This window comes from Dermacentor albipictus, chromosome 1 (genome assembly GCF_038994185.2).
Source record: "Dermacentor albipictus isolate Rhodes 1998 colony chromosome 1, USDA_Dalb.pri_finalv2, whole genome shotgun sequence".
Classification (NCBI taxonomy): domain Eukaryota; kingdom Metazoa; phylum Arthropoda; class Arachnida; order Ixodida; family Ixodidae; genus Dermacentor; species Dermacentor albipictus.
In genome coordinates, this window is record NC_091821.1 from 149099276 (window position 1) to 149122983 (window position 23708).

Here is a 23708-nt window from a genome sequence, read left to right on the forward strand (position 1 = left end):
AGGGATTCATTGCAACTATATTTAAACCAGAGTTACTTATTAAGCGAGTATGTATTAGCAAGGCTTTATCTAGAAATTTTTTCCCGGTTTAACTGTTTCAAGTTAACAGGGATTTACTGTAGTTCCTCAACAGAACATGTTGAGGAATCAAGGATGTTTAACTCGCCATGGAAGGCTATGAAGTGATTGGTTTGCCCATGCCCGACTCCAAAGCCCAAGTAATTCACGGGTGTGGTCCTGCGAATGGAAGCACGTCCGAGCAATTGTGTTCGTCCATACCAGTGCTGCTCTTTGAAACCGAAACTGAGCAGGAAGCCATCCGTGGGAAGAACGCGTTAAGTTCGTGCACACCAATGTCCTGAATCCATAGAAAAGGAAGCAAGTTCCTGTTGTGCGCAAGTTATCCACGCCATCAGATGGTGCTCGCATTGGGACACTTATGCAATCTCTCATCACAGCTGTGTACTACGACAAGGACTTCCACATTAGCGTGTGTGTCACAAGGGGATACCGAATGTCAGGAGATGCAACAGCCGTGTGGGGAAGATGAATGTGAAGGTACACAAAAGCCTCTAGGGTTTCCACAAACTTTAACCATGACATTGCCACAACAATATTTTCAAATGGAACTTACTTTCAGTGTGATTGTCCAAAGTTATTAAATTAAATCAGCTTTTAATATTGGTTGGCAGAATAAGCCGATACTCACTCATACTCACACATCAATGTTTTCACAGGCTCTGCAGTACTCACTCGGAGTTAGGTGCACACACATTATTCAGCACTTGCTCGCGTTCCTACTCCCGCATACTCGTACTTGCCAACAGTCACTCGCATTCATAATCACTCCCATTCACACTTACTGGCACCCATGCACGGTCATACTTGCATCCACTTCCACTCGCTGGCACTCATAAATACTTACTCATGTGCACTCAACATCACTTTCACCAACTTTTGCCCATACTTGCATCCACTCAAACTTGCCAGCACTAACTTCCATTCATACTCATATCCCCTCACACCTTTTGTCGCTCATTACTGCTCTATCTTACACCTGTGAGATATGCATGGAGTGAGTATAAGCCAGCATACTTGTGAGTGAGTATGCAGATCTATGGCTTTTAAGGCAGCACTGTTTACCCAAAGAAATTCTTGGTGAGCTTATCCACGAGCCAAGTACAGTGGAACCCCATTGATACATTCTTTGCTGTTGCGTTTTCCCAGCTGCTGCGTTGCTTTTTGTGGTTCTGACCTAAAGCTCATTGGCTCCTACATATTCTATTCTCATTTGATACGTTGCCATTCTGTAATGTTCCCTCATTTTACATTGCATTTTAATGTGGTGGTCAGGTAAATTAAGCACTGCAGTGGAAAATAAGCCCTCAGACGTTGCTATGAACATGATAAATGTGTACTTACGGTTAAGCCTGTCAAGCGCCACTCGTGGCCCCACCCCGAAATGCTGGAAGTGCGCAATCGTCAGTTCCGATAAGCGTGTCTCGCCATGGTTAAAATTTAATTTTGAGTGCTTAAAGTCAGCTTTGCCGCAGTACAGACGTGTTATGCGGTGAAGCTCATTGAGAGCGGAAAGGGGCCACTGTTGTGCAACATACGAGGGCCGTTTTTTTTTTTTCAACCTCCGATAGGTTATAAATAAAAGACAAGTTCATCTAAAACAATAATTTTATGACCAGAAGATTAGTACAGTTACGGTTACTTTTCGACATAATCACTGAAGAGATTGAGACATTTGTCATATCTGTGGACAAGCTTTGCAATACCCTCTTAAAAAAAAGTTGCCGCCAATGAATTCAAGTAGTCCTTGACGTTGGTTTGAAGGTCGCCATTGGTTTGAAAGCGCTTCCCACCAAGCCACGTCTTCAGTCCAGGAAAAAGATGAAAGTCACAGGGTGCTAAGTCTGGACTGTATGGCGGATGATCGAAAATGTCCCATCCAAATTGTTCGAGAAGCCGTTGAGTTGCTCCAGCAGTGTGTGGACGGGCATTGTCATGGATCAGAACAACTCCAGCGGTTAGCTTTCCTCGTTGTTTGTTCTGAATGGCTCTACGCAAACGTCGTAAAGTTTCACAATAAACAGCTGCAGTGATTGTGGTTCCGGGCTCCATAAACTCCACAAGCAACACACCTTGTTGATCCCAAAACACAGTAGCCATGGTCTTTCTGTTGTTGAAGGTTTTTTTGAATTTCTTTGGTTTGTTTGGTGAATTTGAATGCATCCATTGTTGTGATTGTCGTTTTGTTTCCGGTGTGTCGTATTGAATCCAGGTTTCATCTCCAGTCACGATTGATTTCAAAAGGTTGTCTCCTTCATCCTGATAACGCTCAAGGAACTCCAAAGCTGACGCCATTCGTCGAGTTTTGTGGCCGTCCGTCAACATTTTTGGGACCCAACGTGCACAAAGTTTTTTGTAGCGTAACCGGTCAGTAACAATAGAGTACAAAACAGACCTTGATACTTCTGGAAATTCCGTAGATAAAGCAGTAATGGTGAATCTGCGGTTTTCTTTAACCATTCTGTCAACTCGTTGAACCAGGTCATCTGAAACAACAGATTTGCGTCCTTGGCCCCCTTCATCATGCACATCATTACGTCCATCTTTAAAATTTCGACACCGTTCACGCACAATACCATCACTCATGAAGTTTTCCCCATACACTCGACTCATTCTCCGATGGATTTCTGCAGCACCATGGCCTTCAGCCTGTAGAAAACGAATAACACTTCGCAATTCACACATTGGCGAGAGCAACAATAATGGCAGCCATGTTTACGTGGCTGTAGCACAATGCCGACTGACGCCTGAATGTTAACAATGGCGGAGTGTGTAGTGCGAGAGCTGCGCAGTTGCCTACAGCGCATGTCCGCTTTGTGCTGCCCGCGTAGCGCCTGCACGGAGTGATCGGAGGTTGAAAAAAAAAAAAAACGGCCCTCGTAGTATGTGTCCCTTAATTATACATGCACGCATGTGCCATCCCCAGGCACAGTACGAGCACCAAATTGTGTAATAACTATACTGGCAGCCATTCAGAGCTGTTACTGATATTGCTGTGGTGATTTGAGGTCTTCCTCACTGTTATGTCTTCCTGGCTGTTATATGTTTTTCTGCAGTCTCTTCAAAACATATCAACGGTGTTTTACTGTATCATGCACAATACTCACTGTAATGATTGCTGTAAAATTTCTAGCAAGCACCCTAGCCTAGTCATAAGAAAAAGGTAAATCTGGAGCTTGTCCAATCAGACAGCCAAAATGCAGATAGCACAATTGATAGGTGTTTAATGGCTCTCAGAAATTAAATTGATGTGGATGCCATTTTGCATTTAGTGAAAAAATTGTAATTGCCTGCTATCTGCCTACAGTGTGCCAATGTGAATTCAGTTTTCTACTCAGATTCCATCTGGCTGACATTCGTAGTACGCTTTTATATCATGACACAGAGACATATAAAAACTGGTTATTGTTGTGTCACCCAGAACAAGTGAAATCCACTGCGCAGTGAGCACCAAAATAACCGACAAGCAGAGTACTTTTATTGTGGAAAGTGTGGCAGAGTGCTGTGCATTTGCATGGCACTTTGCTGTACAAATTTCATACTTGTCTTGGTATCCAAAGGTGTGCACGATATGCAGAGAAAGAATAATCCAGAGCAAAAGTAATAAATCCCGGCCACGGCGGCCGCATTTCGATGGGGGCGAAATGCGAAAACACCCGTGTACTTAGATTTAGGTGCACGTTAAAGAACTCCAGGTGGTCGAAATTTTCGGAGTCTTCCACTACGGCATGCCTCATAATCAGAAAGTGGTTTTGGCACGTTAAACCCCATAATTTAATTTAATTAAAAGTAATAAACATGAAACACTTGTACATATTGTTCATGTGCAGAGGGAGAAAGACACGGTGGAGACTTGCATGGTTTATTTACTCAGTGGATGCGCTTTGATCAGGTCTTTAGAAAACTGCAGAAATATGATTTATGTTCCATTGCTGCTTTATTTGGTGATTGGACACTTGCCAAGTCATTTCATGATTTTGGAAACATCTGAAGAAAAAGAAGGGAGGAGGCGGGAATGCTTGGTATGTCAAAATGAAATAAAAGTGGTGGTAAGGCAGCACATGTTCAGCTTAAGTGCTTGCTCACTATTTTAGGGTAGCCTGAGCCTGAATTCCAGGTACATGATTCAAGTGGTAATGTGCCTAGATATTTCTTCTTGTATGATATCGTCATGTGGTAGTGATGTACAAAGAACACAGTAGCAATACTGTGGAAGACGAAACTAACTTTTATTGGGCGAACCTGTGCCTACAAAAACGGGCTACACTTAAAGAACGATGACAGCGGCGAACACAGGGCGATCGTCAAAATCTGATGAGCGGGTCAAGCACGTCGGCTTTTATACATCAGCCGTCGAATGTTCCAGAGTAATCGCTGGGACCCGCGTGTCTTCGCCAAAGTTCTACACTATTCGCGTCGCGCTTACATGCAATCAGATTACCCAAGGTTTGGTGACGCACAGCGGATGGAACCATCAATAACATTCCATAAACTTCCGATGCAGCTGCATCCTGCGCTGTGCGATAACATTTGTTAGGTGGTGAAACGTGGTCACCCAATATAGTAAACAAGTACACGAGTCAATATGTTATGAGAGTTTCCCATTATTTTCCTCTGCATTGAACTATGTAAGTCATACATTTTTCTTGTCTTTTGCTTTTGTGCTTACAGAAAGGTGTAGATTATGTTATAGCTTTAACCCACATGAGAACTCCCAATGACTGCCGCTTGGCAGCCAATGTAGATGAGTTGGATCTCATCTTAGGAGGCCATGACCATGTCTATGAAGTCAAAAGGGTGAGTTTGTTCCTCTCATTTTTTTTACTTTTCATTGTAATTTTTTGTTTTGTAAAAGTAAGCTTCTAAAATAAAATACCTGGCTAAAGCTGTAAGCAAAATTTCTGTATGCATGAAATGAGTTGACAAAGTAATGAAACCTGTACCATAGCCTGTACTTTGTTCTCATTGCAGCTTGGGATTACATTTCACTTTATCATAACTCCTTTATTTAAAGTCTACCAACGCCGTGTCAAATTTATTCCATGGAAATCAATGTGCGCAGCAGTTCTATTTATTTTTGTGCTTCTGAATGAAGTGTCTCTGCAAGTGTCATAACTTAAACAGCTATATAATGCTATTCCATTCATTATGGTCGGGAAGTAAATTTTCTTAACTATGTTGTATGTACTGGGAATTACTTTATTCCTCACATAGTACACATAAAGAACGTAGCCTTGTCGGAGAGATGGCGACCACAGTACATCACTTAGCGCGAACGCATTGTCCACGTGATTGTCCCGCAACAGGCCTTGCCAGGGATGTGGCTCCACCCATTGGCACAGTGGGGAACGTTCACATGTAGTTCCGGACACTCCCACTACACGGCTGCACCCGTCCGCATCCGAGGACCAAAACCCGAACTAATCACGGACACAACACTTTTTCCCCCTTAGAAGGATGCCTTGTACCAAGTATGCTGCCGTCTGATCCGTGCTGGTCATTTCGGTATGCTCGATTCGGATTTGAGTGGACGTGAAGATGGCATAGCTGGTGTGCTTTCCGCTGGATTACTGTCCATGCCCCACGTGAGCGTTGCTGAGGCTTGTCTGTCCAGCTTTACTTCACCGGTGCGCTTCCTGAGCTGGTTTAGATGGCGTCTAACAATTCTTTCTGTGCATTTCACAAGCCAGGATCTGTGGCCCATCCTTTTAACCAGAGTTCCTTCTGTCCAGTCTGGCCCCTTGCCAAATTGTTTTACCCATACGGCTTCTCCTTGCATGAGTTGACGACTCTTGGGTAGGTCAGGTTGTGCAGCCTCCTGTCCTTCCAATGCAGTGATGAGGTCCAGCTGGTTTGGCAGCTCCCGCCCGAACATGGCTTTAGCCAGTGTTAGCCCGGTTGACTGATGTACAGTGGTATGCTGCCGAAACAAGAAACGTGACAAGCGAACACTTAGCGAACCGGATGGTTCTCTGGCCAGTGCCCTCTTCAGTTCTCCAACATAACGTTCTGCTTGCCCGTTTGTAGCAGGATGGTAAGGGGCTGACGTTGCGCTTCGAATGCCATTTCTCTGGTAGAAGTCTTGTATCTCGGAAGACACAAATGCAGCCCCATTGTCCGACACAACCTTGCGTGGTATGCCAAATGTGGCAAACAAAGAGCGCAGCACACTAATGACTGCTGTTGATGTCGGGCTGTTCACCGGCCGCACCTCTACCCACTTGGTAAAAGCGTCGACAACAACCAAAAAGGTATGTCCTTCTACCGGACCTGCAAAGTCCACGTGCAATGTGTGCCATGGTGTCGTTGGCTGCGTCCAATTTGGAACTGAAGCCTTTTTTGGATCGCTCTGGGTGCGCTGGCACTGGTCGCATGACTTGACAGTTGTTTCGATCTCGGCGTCCAAGCCAGGCCACCGAAGATAACTGCGCACACAAGCTTTCATGGCTACAATTCCACGATGGCCTGCGTGAACTAATGAAATGGCCTGTTCTCGTGCTCCTGCAGGTATGACAATTCTTGAGCCCCAGCTGATGCATCTTCGATGGATAGCAAGTTCGGTGGCTCTTCTGTGGTATGGGGTGAAACTGTCTCCCTGCAGACGCTGCACGGTGCCATTCTGTACTGTTGAAAATACCTCTGCTAGGATTGGATCCTCTTGCGTTAGTGTGGCCACAACCTCAGCTGTCAACGGCGGTCGTGGTAACGCCTCGAACATGAGCACGTCTACAGGTGGGTTAGGCTCTTCAATGTGGTCTGGCAGAGGCAGTCTACTCAGCGCATCTGCATTCTGATGACGACTACAGGCACGATACAGGAGGTTGTAGTTGTATGCTGACAGTTTAAGGCACCACCTTCTCATTCGGGGTGAAAGCATTTCTGGTACCGGCTTCTGTGGTCCGAGAATCCCCAGTAACGGCTGGTGGTCAGTCACGAACGTGACTTCTCGACCCACAATGTACTTGTGGAAGTGTGTGGCTGCAAAGACTACAGCAAGACCTTCACGGTCAAGTTGTGCATAGTTACGTTCAGCAGCACCCAATGTCCGGGATGCAAACGCAATCGGTGCCTCTCTGCCTTGGCTGTCCAGCTGAGCAAGCACAGCACCTACACCATAAGGTGAAGCATCACACGAAATCAAGAGGGGCATGGTTTCGTCATAGTGTGACAAGACAGTGCTCGACAACAAGCACCGTTTCAACTCTTCAAATGCCTTTTGATGCCGTTGCTCCCACTTTCAAGCCTTGTCCTTTGCCAGAAGTTCATACAGGGTTGCTGCAACTGTAGCACGATGCTCTAGAAATCGATCATAGAAGGCCAACATGCCTAAAAATGACTGCAGTGTCTGCTTACTTGTGGGCGCTGGTGCCTTCACGATAGCTTCCACTTTTTCTTCAGATGTGTGAATCCCTGCTGCATCAATCTTGTGACCCAGGAATTTAACTTCTGCCACACCAAACTGACACTTGGATTTGCACAATCGTAGGTTTGCCTGAGCCAGCCGCTGGAGAACTGACGCTAGGCAGTCCTTGTGTTCTTTTGCTGTTGCTCCACTCACGATGATATCGTCCAGGTAAACACAAACTCTCGGCAAGCCGCTCAAAGTGGTCTCCATAAACCGCTGGAAAATTGCTGGGGCTGCTGAAACACTAAAAGGAAGCCTGTTTACCTTGTACAGCCCTTTTGTAGTGTTTACTGTGAGAATCTGTGCTGTCGCTGGAGTCACATGAAGTTGAGTGTAAGCTTGAGCCAAGTCCAAGGTGCTAAACACCCCGCCACCTTTCAAAGTGCTAAACACTTCCTCTGTTGTAGGCAGGGGGTATGAAGCCTTTTTCGCAGCTTCATTCATTGTACAGCGGTAGTCACCGCAGGCGCGCAAGCTTCCATCTTTCTTCCGCACCCATACTAGCGGTGTAGCCCAGTCTGAGTGTTGGACCGGCTCCCAAATACCGTCTTCTACGTACTTGTCAATCTGTGCCTCAGTTGATGCACGCATGGCAAAGGGCACAGGCCGTGCCTTCAAAAACTTGGGGCTTGCCCCCTCCTTCAGTTCCAGATTCACTGGCGCACCCGTGTGTCCTGTAGTGTCTTCACGAAAAATGTCTTCATGCTTCTGTAGCAACTCGGTCAAACTGCTTTCCTTCGTTGCCTGGTAAATGCCGTGAAGCTCGATGCCCAGCTTGTCAAACCAGTTCCGTCCCAACAAGCTGCATCCAGTGCCCTCGACAACGAGAAGTGGTAGCTTGCAAGCTGTGTTCTTGTGACGAACCATTACTGTTGCCGTTCCGACAACCTGCAGTTGCTGACCTGACCAGGTGCGCAGATGTATGTCGTCCTGCCTCGGAGAGGGTGGGTGTGCATGCCATACGGTTTGAAATGTGTCTCTGCTAACCATGGTACACGCTGCACCAGAGTCGACCTCAAAAGTCACAGGTCTGCCGTGCACTGTAAGCGTCAGAGTAAACTTCGGGGTGCTGAATCCGCCTGCCACTGCACAGAGGTCATGCAACGTTGAAACCTCATGTTCGGTTTCGTTAGTCACTTCCGCAGTCCATGAAGTTCCTAAGGAGATGCTACGCTGGCATGTCTTTTTCTCAGCTTTCTTCCTGAAAATACAAGCCTTGGCAATGTGGCCTTGTTTCCGGCAGTAATTGCAAATAGTTGTGCTGAACTTACATGTCTTGGGTCTGTGCGAACCCTCGCAACGCCAGCAGCGTTGTGCTTGGTGAGAATGCGTCTTGGACGTCGAAGTGTTGTCGCCGGTGCGCGTAGCCGCCTTGTTGACTTCCGCATGATCAGCTTTTATCTGTCGTTGCTGCTGGACGGCGCTTTCCGCTCGAATAGCGAAATCATAAGCCTTGCAAAAAGTCAAATCCTTCTATGCAAACAGTCGCTGTTGAAGATTCTGGTCCCAGAGACCACACACGAAGTGATCGCGCAACATCACATCTAATGGCAGAAGCATTGGATTGCAGCCCGTAGCTCCCTGCTGTGTTGGTGATGCCATTCCTTCAGCTGGCGTCGGCGTAGCTGTTGCCGTCGGCAGCGTGCCGAAATTGCAGCTCGTAGCCAACTTGCGTAGAGCGGCCACGTAGTTGTTTACCGACTCGCCTGGGAGCTGATCTCGCCTTTGGAACATCGCACGACTGTAGACTTCGGACGGTCGAGGGTCGTAGTGTGCCTGAAGTGCGACCACGATCTCGGCATAGCTCACTTGGTGGGGCGTCTTCGGTTGAAGCAGCGCACAAACCACGTCATAAATTTGAGCACCGCACAGTGTAAGCAAGTGTGCTCGTTGCTTGACAGGGTGAGTCACATCGTTGGCCTCGAAAAAAAACTGTAGCCGGCCAAACCATGATGCCCAGTTGGAGCCAGTAAACTCCTCCAAACGTGCAGAAAAATCGTGCTGGCGCTCAGCCATGACTCACTGGGTGCTCCACGATGCCCTCTGGGTTTCCCTGCCACGGGTGATCCGCCTCGTCGCCAATGTTATGTACTGGGCATTACTTTATTCCTCACATAGTACACATAAAGAATGTAGCCTTGTCGGAGAGATGGCGACCACACTACACCACTTGGCACGAACACATTGTCCACGTGATTGTCCCGCAACAGGCCTTGCCAGGGATGTGGCTCCACGCATTGGCACAGTGGGGAACATTCACATGTACGAACACATTGTCCACGTGATTGTCCCGCAGCAGGCCTTGCCAGGGATGTGGCTCCACCCATTGGCACAGTGGGGAACGTTCACATGTAGTTCCGGACACTCCCACTACGCGGCTGCACCCGTGTGCATCCGAGGACCGAAACCCGAACTAATCACGGACACAACACTATGCTACTTACCTTAACATACGTAAAGTGTTTTGCGTTAACTGAAATGCAGGAAAGCACAGGATTTAAAAAAGGAAGATGAATTTTAGAGGCTTACACAGATTGTGTTTTCATGCATATTTTTGTTGCTTCTGTTAAGGCTGAACTTGCCTGTGTTATAAAGCTGCCATTATGAATTAAGAGAAAAGCAGGCTAATGGAAAGCAATTTTTTTTGGGAGGCTATGCGGTACATTTTTGTATATTATAATATGGACCCTACCATATTTTATAGTATTGCATAAGCTGTGTGTAAAGTACTGCTTGGTGCAGTTTTCTAAGTGTGTTGTTCGCAGACCATAAAGAGTCTGAAAGGGTTGAAGGGCATCCATGGGAACTACTCTAGAGGCTCTCCATTGCCATCAATATATCTATTAAAACAATTAGCAAGGCATTTAAAGAGGTGTCTGTAACAGTACATGTGTCTGAAGCCATGCCATCCACATAAGTAACATACTCTGTTCACAGTGTTTGTAACAGGATAGATGCTTAGTCATTTGTAGGAATTGTTCTTCATTCCTGGGGATGCTTTCACTCTACATAAGGTAATATCCAGTACAATCCAGTGCTTCACTGGAGCTGTGAGTATTTTGTCAGTGCAGTTGACAACTATGCATTGTGCAAATAACACTGAGGTGAGTTTGCCAATACTCTAGTCACATCCACTTTTGCTGGCTAAGCCATTCAGTTTTACACCTTGATAGTGGTCCAGAATACAGCACTTGAACTTCATGCTGTTGTATATGAGTTATGACCAGGGCAGCAGCATGGATGATACGCTGGCTGGTGGTGAACAACTTTATTAATGGCACTGCTGCATTATATAGGAAGCAGTGCTGAAAGGGCTTGTGCAAGAGAAAGGGAACTAACAATATGATGGTTCAGAAACAGGGGGAGAAAAAACGGGTGTGTGTATACACAACTTGCTTGTCTGGTCCACAACAACGAACAACAAAAATGCAACATTCCTTTCCGCTTAATTGGATCCACTATACTAGCTTCCAAGTTCGTGTTGATCACCTTAGGTTAGGTTGCATGAGGCCGGTTGTTTCTTCGGCCAGATGTTTCCTCGGCTGCTGTGCATGGACAGGACACTGACGAGACAGCGCTGGTCCTGTCAGGCAATGAAGGGACAGCCCTGGTTGTGTCAGGTCGGCCATCCAATCGCTCACTTACTAGCTTTGTAAGCGGTCCTTCCAGGTGTAGCCTCATGACGGTGGCAGCCTTGGTCGACATGGCGCTGCGCTACTGCAGCTGGCGTTTCAACCTTTGCCATTCTGGCTCCGGAAGTAGGTTGCACATGCCCTGGTGCCAATTTTGGAACAATCCCATAATTATGCACATATACAGTCGGCTCTTGTTACAACGGACTCTGATAACCCAACAAAAAAACGTCCATTTTATCCGAAGTCTGTAATATCCAAAATGCCCCACTTTCAAAACTTTTGTCACAATGTCTAACAACTTTATTGCAGAGTGAGTAATGAATGTCCAAAGTAAAAAAAAAAAAAAAAAACAGTAGTTTTGCTCGAAAGGCGTAGCATCAATTGCAATAGCAAAATAAGCAAGATAAGCGCAGCAGCAGCAGCAAGCAAGCTGTCCTACGTGCTCTCGCTTGTTTCAGTGCTAACTAAACGTCGAAAGCACAGCGCATACGAAGCTATCAGCACTGGGTGCACTTTGTCCACATCGCAGATCGCTTTCAAGATATGGTGCCCGCGCGGGCGTGCACTTTGTCCACATCGCAGATCACTTTCAAGATAGGGTGGTCGCCCCGTAAGCAGCAGGGGCCGCCTGAGTAGAACCCTCTCTCGCCTCCCGCCCCCTTGTGCCTCGCACATGCGATATTGAGCAGCGATCGTAGGCTGACCCTCGCAAGTCAGTTGTCAGCCTGTGTCGACATGGCCAAAGTATGTTTTATGCGCCCGATCCTGAAAAAAAAAATTGCCGCTAACTTTGTCCGCTGTAGCTGATAGTCGATTGTAGCGTGATCCGTTGTTATGAGTGTAGACTGTACATTGCTGCCTGAGGAGATGGCCTAGTCGGCAGGCCAATTGATGAATTGGCACCCCTGGATGGCAAGCACGTGTACAAGCACTAACGTAGCTGATAGCAAAGCAGCATATCGGAGGAAGACTTTCCTTTCCTTTGGAGGGTTCGCCTGTAATTGAACAAGTCTCATTAGATTATCTTCCAGCGACCCTTTTGTCATCTTGCGCAACCCATTCCTCACAGTTGAACTGCTCTTTCTGCTACTCCATTCGATTGCAGATGGAATGCTGCTGTACCCAGGTGCACAATATTGTTTCTTGCTATGAACGTGGCAAACTGGCTTGTGAATTGTGTGCCATTATCGGACATGATTGTGCGTGGTACCCCAATATGGCAGAACATGCTTCACAAACACCGAATAGTACAAGCTGTGTTTGCATGCCTCATGGGAATGGCTTCAATGCCCATTGTGTGTGCATCTACCACCACCAGGATCATCTGGCCTGCTATTGGCCCTGCAACATATATGTGGGTCCGAGACTACCAGTCAGATGTTTTTGGTCAATTTACTGGCGGGGCTGCCAAAGGCGTGGGCAAGTTATCTATGTCCCGTTCCAGACCAGGCCACTGATTTAATCGGTGGCCAGGGTAAATTGTAGACCTAGAAGGTAATCACGGAAACAAGATACACCACAAATAAGTGCCAACGCCTCTCATTCCAGCTGCGAGTAGTTTTGCTCTGCTTTCGTTTCTGGAGCAAAATCCAATTGAGCTGTGCACGTTTCCCTCCGAGTGAAACAGAACCACTCCCATGCCATATGGAGACATGCCACATCCTAGCTTAAGCTCCCTGTTTGAGTTGAAGTGGATCAAAAGTTGCGCATTCTCCAAGTTTTGCTTAGCTTTTTCGAATGCAGTCTGCGGCAGTGGCAGCCACTCCCAACACGCTCTTTTTTCTGTTAGTCAGTACAATGGCGAGAGCACCGTGGTCATATTCGGCAAGGATCTTGCATAGTACGCGAGCATGCCCAAGAATGAACACAACTCTGCTACATTTCATGGGCATGGCGCTTGCATGACGGCATCTGCATTCTCAGTAGAGTGCAGTCCTTCACAATCTATGCGATGCCCAAGGTACGTGACTGAAGCGTGTTGAAACTTGCAGTTTGTTTGCAGGCCCCGCTTCTCTGCGAAAGCTCGCATGACGCTCAAAGCATGTGCCGTGCGAGATAATGAAGGGCCATCGTCCACTTACACATCGTCATTGTCGTCACTCTCGCTTGAAGATGGGCGAAGTGTGACGGTGGCAACACTGTTGCTATCCTAGAATTCCGTGGATGCTACGTCGACGTCTCGGTAACATAAACACGACATGCCGCAGCAAAGACCTTGGAACCCCATAACAACACCATGACCGCAAACACACTGGCGGAATGAAGAAAAAGAAGTCACGCAGGAACCTCTCGGGGAGTCATCTAAGTATGCGTAAGCATTGTGCCACTTGCTCATCTCCATGCAGCCCGGTGTCATTATCAATGTTATGAAACTTGATCAAGCCAGTACAAATGACAGCGCTGCGGCGAGACGAACTGGTGCGGATGGCGGCGCAAGGTGCATTGATAACGCAAGCAAAGTACTGCAGGCGGCGGCGCCTGATGCGCTGTTAATATTCCGATCATTATAAGCCGTTATCACTTGTTAAGCGCCTTATCCATCCACTTCTGAACCATTATAAACCGTGACCTAACAAACACCGGTGGTGCCTACATACGTGGCACAGCTGTGTGGACCGTATCTTGAAAACGATCTGCGATGCAGACAGAGAGTGCTGACTGCTAATAGCTCCGTGCACTGCGTTTCCACTGCTGCACGCCGAGGAGAGACGCGTGGGCCCACATCTTGAAAGTGATCTGCGAAAGGGGCGGGGTGCGACTTGTGCAGAGAGCTTCGTGAGCGCTGTGTTCTCGCCGCTTCGTTAGCGTTGAAGCGACAGGCAGCGTGAAGGTACAGTCGCTCGCTGCTGCGGGCTTTATATGGCTTTATCTTGAAAGCGATCGTCTTACGGGACGTACGGATGGAGGGACATTTTTCTCGTTGGGTAAACATAGAAATGCCTACACATTAAAAAAAAAGAAGGGCTTTTACGTCATTACTTCTTGAATTGGATTGGATTGGGTTCAACGGCGACAGCCAATTTGCACCCCTACTGGCAGCTTCTTCACGTTACAGGAAGCCAATCTCGAAGGCCATGCTTTTGTGCGCTGCAATCAGCAACAGCTGTATGAGCAGGAAAGATGTCATGGTGGCCATGTTTTAACGTCACTATCACTGGCGGCTGTCGTCCGTGTGTCGCAACTTGAGAATCCAACGTCTGCGCGCATGAGATTTTGCCGATTTTGTACCTGTGTGTGTAGAGCAAGAAAGACAATAGTATGCACTAACTGTTTGGTGGGCACTGAGCGACTACAGCTTAAGCAGTCAACCAGTACATGGGGTTCAATGGGGGCTGGGTGGGGGAATCTTCGCAACTACGTTTAAACCACAATTACACATTAAGCAGGTACGTAATAATGAGGTTTGACGGTATAGCACAACCTAGCTAAGTGACCGCGCCGCCCACAATGAAAGTTCTTTTGCCCACTGGCAGGTGTTATCATTATGCTTCGTGCTTCCACATTGTCCACAAGTTTTTGCTGCGCTTTGCTTATGGTGATCTTGAAATTATTGATGACAGGCTTGCACTTTGAGCACCATTGGCAGTTCCATACTCATATTGTTACGTGTAGATGATGCACAATTCTATTTACAATACATTTACACATAGACGAATGGTGGTTAAGATGGCGACCCTAAAAACAATCGGAAGCATCCCTGACAGTAGAAGCACTGTACCGGTGCTCAAGCTACGCATCTGTGGTGAAAGGTATGTGGTAGGGCTTAAGCCTTGCTATGTGAATGATGTCACTTGAAGCTGGCGACGATGCTGAGGTTTTGGCGCGAATGATTTCATATGTGGCATCAGTCACTTGTCGCACACCACGGTCTGGACCAGTGTAACCCAGCAGCAGCTTTTCGGAACGGCCCACACGGCGGATAGGTGACTGGAGAAGCACCAGAGAACCCAGAGAAAAGTGCACGTCACGATGGTGGCAATCATACAGGCATCTCTAATGCTCCTGTGAGGCCTCTAGATGGGTGCGGGCGAGCTGCCATGCATGGAGCTGCCGTGCGGGTGATGGCAGCAAGGTGTCCAAGGGCAACACGGGTTCTTGGCTGTATAATAGATGGAATGGTAAATAGGTGGCGGTGTCGTGGCGCGATGAATTATGTGCTAACGTCACATATGGTAAATTAAGATGCCACTCGTGGTGGTCGGCCCCAACGTACTTGTCGCTGATGGTCTGGTTGAGGCGTTCTGTGAGGCCGTTTGTCTGTGGGTGGCAGGACGTGCTGAATTTGTGCTTCGTCAATCAGGAGTGGAGGATGTCTTCGACAACTGCCGAGAGAAAACTACGGCTATGGTCAGTTAGTAAGTGGTGCGGAGCGCCGTGCACTAAAATGATGATGTAGAGTAGAAAGTCAGTGACGTCAGTAGTGCAACTTGTTGGTAAGGCTCTTCTGATGGTGTACCTCATAGTGGTAATCAGTAGTGACGGTGACCCATTTATTTCCGGAGCCCGAGAGAGGAAATTGCCCAAGAAGGTCTAGACCAACTCGGAAAAGGGTTCAGGCGGGACGTCGATTGGCTGGAGACATCTAGCTGAAAGCGTGGAGGGCTTCTTCTGGCACTGACAGGGCTCAGAAGTGGCATTGTAATGCTGCACAGAGCTGGCAAGGCCTGGCCAAAAGAAGCGACTGCTTACACGGTTGTATATGCACGAGACGCCCAAGTGCTCAGCCAAGGAAGCGTTGTGAAGTTGGCAGAGTACAGTCGAATGCAGGTGGGACGGGATGGCAGGCAGACATTCAGGGCTTTAGGGGTCAAAATTACGGCAGTATAATCTCCCCTCCTTGAGGAGAAACATCCGGAGAGAGGTGTCGCCAGGTGTTGACTTCAGCTGGTCGATGAGGGCTTGTAACGAAGGATCACGGTGTTGCTCATTGCCGATTTGAAACAGCTGGGACACAGAGAAAACCGGCTGCATCTGCTGGTTCTTTCACAGGGTAGCGGGACTGAAACATTCAGCATCCTGGTGCAAGCGTCTCGTCTTATATGTGACAGAGAAGGTATATTCTTGTAGGCATGAAGCCTTAGGTCGATGAAAGAAAAATAGGTAAACAGGCAGTCTAGAGCATCATCAATATGTGGCAAAGGGTAAACGTCCTTTTTTGTGATTTTGTTTAGGTGGCGATAATCTACACAAAAGCGCCACGTTCCATTATTTTTGACGAGTGTGCCGGGAGAAGCCCAGGAACTACAGGAAAGCTCGATAATGTCCTTGGCAAGCATTTGTGTTACTTCTTGTTGGATAACTGCTCATTCACATGCAGCAACACGATGTGGATGTGGGTAAAAAGGGTTCGCATCGCCAGCATTTATGGGATGGGTTACGACAGACGTTTGTAAAAGTAAAAAATGTTGCGATAGCCTTCGAGAGCGTGGCAAGGGGCTTAAGCTTGAGCAGGTGTGAGGTCAGAGGAAACAATCTTCTCATTGTTGACGCCCCTGCCGCGTGATGATGTCGCTGTATGGGCTGAGCTGCAACAAGCTTCGACTGTGACAGGTTCGACCTGATCATCCTGCAGAGTGCTAATTTCGGCCATTGAGATCCCTTGTAGGAGTACCTGCTTTATTAGCGCGACATTCACAAGGGAAGGCAGGTGCGGTTGCCACCAACTGTCAGCAGTGTGTGTGGAATGGTAACACCATGTGTAAGCATAACGGCTGGAATTGGTGTGACCATGTAATTGCCATCAGATACAGCTGGTGTGGAAAATAAGTCATTGTGTGTCACAGATTGAATAAAATCCATGCAGCTTAAACGGATTTGAGGCAGGTCCAAAGGGTCAGCAAGAACAGGCCAGTCAAAGCAAAGTGAGCCGGCCACTGAGGGCAGAATGAGTGGCAAGAAAATCCAGACCAAGAATGAGTTTGTGAGGGCAATGTTCGATGACGGTGAAGAGAATGGCAGTGGTTCTCTCAGTGATGGTGAGTTGGGCAGAGCAGATGCCAACCATAGCGACAGTCCCTCCGTAGGTGACTCATATGGCTCGGTTTGGGGCATTCGTCAGAACTTCCTTGAATTGACGGTGAAGAGCAGCACTCATAATGGACATATGTGCCCTGGTGTCAATCAACGTGCACACAGGAACATTGTCAACAAGAATGTCCAATAGATTCTGGTTTGTGAGTACGGTCAAGCTAGGATTTCGTGCCAAAGTTTTCAATGCAGCTCCGCCTCCAGAAGCTGCACTGCCTAGTTTTCCGGTCAAGGTGCTGCGAATAGGTCGGAGAAGGAGCATGGCAGGACGGAGGCGAACGAGATTGACGGCGGGAGGGAGAAGGCGAGCTGACAATGGGGGGTTCTTGCCAGAGGTGGCGCAGGGTCAGATGAGAGATTGGCCATAGAGGGAGCGAACAAAAAAGATGAACTTCGAGGGAGGAGGGTGAGCGGCAGAAGAATAGTGTGTCTGAGAAGTCCAGCGGTGGCGGCAAGCGATATGCCTGATGCGTCAGCAGTTAAAACATATCGGCTTGTTGTCAGTGGTGTGCCAATTGAACGGGTTGCCTTGTCCATAAGAGTAGTAAGAGAAGTGAGATGGGAATGTGGGTGGATAAAGAGGTTGAGAGCGCATAGGACGAATGGAGTGAAGGCCAACATTTAACATTTCTTGGCGGACGATGACCTGGATCAAGGACATCTTCGCCGGAGAAGAATCAGATGGCGAGAATGAAGTGGTCGCCAGTTGCGCGGCCTCAACCTCACGACGAATGACGGAGGGTAAGTTGTCACATCGTGATGGCTGGTGGAAGAGGTCGTCGCAAGATGACATAGTGGCTGTGTTGGGATACTCGGCGTTTAGCATGTTCAAGACGGCAGCCTTCCTTGAGGATTGTATCGATGCTGGTGACGTTAAACACCAGTAAATTGAAGGCATCGTCATCAACGCCTTTGAGCACATGACTAACCTTATCGTTCTCCGACATGTTCGGGTCGGCCTTGCTACAAAGGGCCTAGACGTTGAGAATGTACGACACGTACGACTCGGTTGACGTCTGGATGCATGCGGCAAAGTCCTTTCTTGCATTGAGTTGGCGACCAAACTGATTGCCAAAAAGGTCGCGGAGCTTCTTTTTGCAGAGATCCCAGCTCATGATCTCTTCGGGAGTCTGAAAGTGTGGCCATAGAGTGCCATTGAGGTAGAAAAGAATGTTTGCGAGCATAATAGTCTGATCCCACCTGTGACTGGTGCCAACACATTCGTACAACCTCTTCAGTGCAACCACACTGTGGTGGCTATTCCATATCAATATCTTTGGCATCGTTGTCTGCCGCTTCCACTGAAATGGCCAGGCTTCTGGTGTCATCTAGCATTAACCCTTCCTTAGTCGGTAGTTGCTCGCGTAGATTAGTTGAGCGTGTGCCGCGAATAATCCGATCCCTCAACATTCAGCCTAATGTGCTGCCAAAGTTTCAATTGTCTGCTATGCGCCGTATGTTGACAAGAAACTCTTGCATTGACTGCTCTTCCTGTTGGCAATGTGTGAAAAACATGTAACTCTCTGCTGTCTTGTGATGCTCGGGGTCGGAGTAGTTGTTTAGAGTTACGACTGCTTTGGCATGCATGGTGGTGTTCGGTGTCTTTGGTGCAATTTGGCCTGCTAGCACTTGAACTGTTTGCAAACTGAGAGCAGCGATAAGCAGTGCTCGTTGCTTGTTTGCGTCAGCAATGTCGTTGGCTTCAAAATGTGCTTCTGCCCTTATGAGATATGGTTTCCACTTATCTGTGGTATCGTCAAACAGCGGTAGCTGGAGGCTGACCATGGCTCTCTTCGGTGCTTCATGTAGAGGCAGTTCGTCTTGGTCTACTTTCACGGCATGATCGTATCCGCGATCCTCGTCTCCGCTGTTGTAAATGAGCCATGACCAGGGCAGCAACATGAACGATACGCTGGCTCATGGTGAACAACTTTATTGATAGCACCGCTACAATATACAGTAAGCAGGGCTGAAAAGGCTTGGGCAAGAGAAAGGGAAATAACAATATGCTGGTTCAGGAACAGGGGCAGAGAACATGGGTGTGCACGCACACAGCTTGCTTGGCTGGTCTGCAACAATGAACAGCAAAAGTGTAACACATGCCAATGCCCTTGTTTTCACCGAGCAATGTTATTATTCACATTCATAATGTATTGTGACTGATTTATCAAAGACTAAAAAAGTTAGCCCTTGTAGACTGGTCAATATTATCATTTAGTTGTTCAGACACAAAAACAGCATCTAGCTTCCTGTTCGTGTATTTCTTCTTTAATAAACACACTGAATGTGTTCCTTACTGACTTGTGAGGATGTGTTCTGGGACTTCTGATGGCTAAATGTAGTCGCAATGCTGCAATGGTGATTTAGTGGTTTTAATGTTGTTCTGCTGAATACAAGGTTTTGGGCTCGATTGCTGGGTGTGGTAGCTGCTTTCTGATGTTTACTTTTCTTCAGCGGGAACTCCACTCAAGAGCAAATTGAACCATTTGTCCATGTTTGAGACCTAGATTATCCAGTCACTTCGCTTATGACTGCTTATGAGTGCACCCTCAAACTGGTGCAGTTCATTACCTGCTCTACTTGATCAAGATTAATTCACAAATTTTAAAGACTTCTGAGCTTTTAGCAGTTGTAATGTGCACTAAGATTCAATTAATGTGTGTGTGGATTCACCTGAATCATGAGAATAAAAGTTGTGAAAAAATATTCATGATTATTGTTGAACGTTGAAGGGATGCTAAAGAGAGCAACGCTAGGTTAGTTGAGTCTGGTGAAATATTTTTTCAATACTCAATTTGCCTTTATTTGGCTAAAAGATATTGATTTTTAGCGGAGGAAGTGATGGGCTAAGCTTTCCCTCTTGAATTTCACATTCCAGTGCATTAGGATGGCATCACAGATTTCAAAGTACTTGTGCACATTTAGGTTTTGTTAAGAAATAAAATTTCTTAGAACCTACTAGATTTAGGCCTTGGCTTTCTTTAGAATGCCATGTAATTTTTTTGTTGTTGATAAACTGTTAACTAGTCCTAAGCAAAAGCTTTCCAAATTTCTTGACACCTCTAGAAGCTAGCAGGAGAATTTCAAGTTTGCGTTTAATTTTTGTCTTCTTCTGGCTTATCAAGACTTCCAGACTTCGCTTCATGACTTCACATTTCTGGTATTCTGTACGTGTAATTTATCAACGCACCTTCAACTTAACATTTCTCTTTAGTCTCCCTTCAGACATGCTTGTGGTAAAACTTTCTTGCTCATAATGCTTGTTAGCTGTTGTGTAATGCTCATGTGTTTGTTAATTTTTCTCCTTCATTGTTCATTGGTGACAGGTGAATGGAAAAAACATTGTCAAGAGTGGAACAGACTTTCGACAGTTCTCACACATCACCCTCACATTCACTGCATCAGGAGTAGCAGTTGATGTTGCTGAAGTGAATGTCACTTCTGACTTTGCTGAAGACCCAGAGCTCAGAGAACTTCTTTTTAAATATAAAGGTGAAGCACCACATTCACTTCTTCATTTGGCTTAAACCCTATGTGAAAAAAGAAACATGATAAATTGAGTGCTCGACCTTTGGCGTTTGTTGCAATGTTGTGATGTGTACATGCTTCGAGATCCTCAAAAGCCACTAGGTATGTGCAAATTATTTGAAATTTCAAATACAAAGCGAGTAGTTTTTGCTATTTTATTCATGTTTGATTTGATAATTCACTATCCAAAATTGTCAAATAATACTTTCTGTTCGAGTATGAGGGATAACATTGGAGTGTTGAGGGAGAAAGACTGACACAAATAAGGGCTGTTCTGAATGATTCTGCTGCAGGAGAGCCACGATTGTTGTGCAGGGACACTATAGTTCTAAAGTTAATTGTCCAAATTTTGTTAACCAGTAATTTTAGTATTGATTTATCATGCAAAATCTTATGTATGCCACTTTCAAGTTTCTTATGTTTAGGCAGCCTACGAATCAGTTCTCGATTTAAGCAAGGCAATTTATTGTTTGGCCTTTCTGGCTATGTTGTTTTCTTTTTTTCTATTTATTCAGTTTACCCTACAGGCTTGGACGAGCATTGGGTAGGGGGGGTTTACAGAAAATTATTAATATTTAAGGCAAAAGAGATAACTGCATAGTAGGAGAAACAAATAAGTGTGTACATTGGAAAAAAAAAAACACTGGTAAACGTTGGAAAAAATGCATACAAAGTCATGGGAGTACAATGCAAAACAAAGTTGAAAAACGATACAAAGGCAAATACAATACAATGTCGTACAACGTAGTCAAGCGAACGTGTGAAGTTCCAAAAGTGCACGAAATTTGGCAGGATCTTTTAATGAAACAATAATATTTGGAAGGCTATTCCATAGTGTGATGGCACGTGGTAATGCAGAGGTATTGAATGACTGTGTGCAGCCAAAAATGTGCCTGAAACTGAGATGGTTATGAAGTCGAGTAGATGTGCGAGAAGGAATTTCAAGCTACAAACGGCTAGACCATGAGTTATAGTAGTATTTATGAAAGAGGCATAGAAGGGCAACAGAGTGGCGGGAATCCAAGTCCGGAAGGGGAACACCACATTTAATTTGGGTAATGCTAGATTGACAACTGTAATTAGAAGTTATAAAGCGGGCAGCACGATTCTGGATGGATTCCAATTTATCTTAGGTAGTGTCGATGAGGAGCCCAGATCGATGAAGCGCATTCAAGTTGAGTTAAAGCATATTCAAGTTAAAACACTGTGCAGTGCAGTATCACAGTTCTCTCCTTCAACTAACATAACACTATGTCCATGTGGTGATGTGCTGTTTCCTTGTTTCATTACTGTCATTGTCATGGAGCACCATATAACTGAAAGCACTTGTTTCTCATTTATGGACTTATCAGCTGACCCGGATGCCCTGTTGTGAACAGTAATAACTGCATGTACCAAATAATGTCAATAACCCTTCTTTTACCATATCAACTTCCACATAAACTTAATATTTCACTTTCTTTATAAATGACAAAAGTATTTTGTGTTTGATGCAGTATTCGGAGGTTGTTCTCCCGAAATATTTGTATTTGGCTTGATTCGTATGAGTCGCTTGCTAAGTGCATACCTCTTCCTTTATTCTATATAAAAGTGAAAAGTTGCCCTGCACAAAAACTTAGTGCATGGAATGTACCAAAGGCCACTAGGTTACATTATGTTTCTTTTATTTATTTATTTATTTAAAGACACCTTACAGGCCCCTAGAGGCATTGTGTAAAAGAGGAGAGTACACTCAAAGATTATACAATAATTAAAATACAGTGTAAGAAATGCGCTAACGTGCAGTAATGTGGTGTTAAAAATTGTACTAAAGTCAAATCAAATGCTTTTGAACGTGGGAGGTCAGTGAACAAGAAATTTTCAGAAAGTAAAATATAACCAATAGAATTGCAGAGTGAGTGGGACAATATTTGGCTATAACAAAACAGTATTTAAGTGGTAGTAGCATAATAATAACGGGAAACTCAAGAAAAAATAATATGTTAGGTTATGTAGAGCTTAAATAATGTGCTGTTAGAAGATGCCAGAATTTTTCCTGGTCACTCTCATAAGCGATGCTGTTAGGAAGATTGTTCTAAAGACAAATAGCTCTTGGAAGTGTGGAGTAGTTAAATGAATTAGGCTTTCCGTAGATGCGCACTAAATTGAACCGATTTGTACAGCCGGTGTGACCTGTAATGAGGAGTTTCAAAAGGCAGAACTGATGGTGCTTTGTATGGATATATTTATGAAATAATGATAGCAGGGCTATATCACGACAATCATGCAGTGGCTGTAGTGAGAGGTCGAGTTCAATTTGTGTTATGCTTTTGTTATAGTCATAACAACGTAAAATAAAATGTGCAGCCCTATTATGAATAGATTCGAGTTTTTCGATCAAATATTTCTGATGGGGAGACCAGACGGATGTGGCATATTCAAGCTGAGGTCGAACAAATGTTAGATAAGCAAGTTTACAAATGTCTTTAGTAGAATTATGCAACTTGCGTCTTATGTAACCTAATTACCTTGAAGCATTGGCGCATATGTATGCAATGTGCGTTGACCACAAAACAGTCGAAGTTAGGTTAACACCAAGATATTTATATTGAGTATCATGCAAAATAGTGATGTTATTTATGCGATAAGGAAACATAGATTTAGCATGCTTGCGGCTAAAAGATAATTTTACATTTAGAAATGTCAAGCTTCGTTAGCCATGTGTTACACCAAAGAGAAATAAGTTCTAGATCTTTTTGGAGGATTGCATAATCATCAACACATATGATGGAATGGTAAAGAATGCAGTCATCTGCAAAAATGCACACGTGTGAGGAAATGTTATTGGGTAAGTCATTAATGTATATTAGAAATAGTAATGTCCCAAGATTGCTGCCTTGTGGTACACCTGAAGTAACGTGCGAAAGAGGAGAGGAAAAATGATTAACTGCTGTGAGTTGCTGACGATTAGAAAGGAAACTGCAAATCCATATTAGTGTAAGAGAATCTAATTTAAGGGCAGATAATTTCAAAATCAAACGGCAATGTGCTACGAG

General features: G+C 45.6%; 1 protein-coding gene across 7 annotated transcripts in view; it reads left to right on the forward strand.

Annotated features, from left to right (window-relative positions):
* Positions 1-23708, forward strand: part of LOC135903000 (trifunctional nucleotide phosphoesterase protein YfkN) — a 102473-nt gene that overhangs the window by 22144 nt on the left and 56621 nt on the right. For all 7 annotated transcript variants that reach the window (XM_065433333.2, XM_070527386.1, XM_065433332.2 and 4 more), the window contains 2 exons: positions 4750-4875; positions 20472-20637. In XM_065433333.2, coding sequence (XP_065289405.2) covers positions 4750-4875; positions 20472-20637 — 292 coding nt within the window. The remainder of the gene's footprint in view (positions 1-4749; positions 4876-20471; positions 20638-23708) is intronic.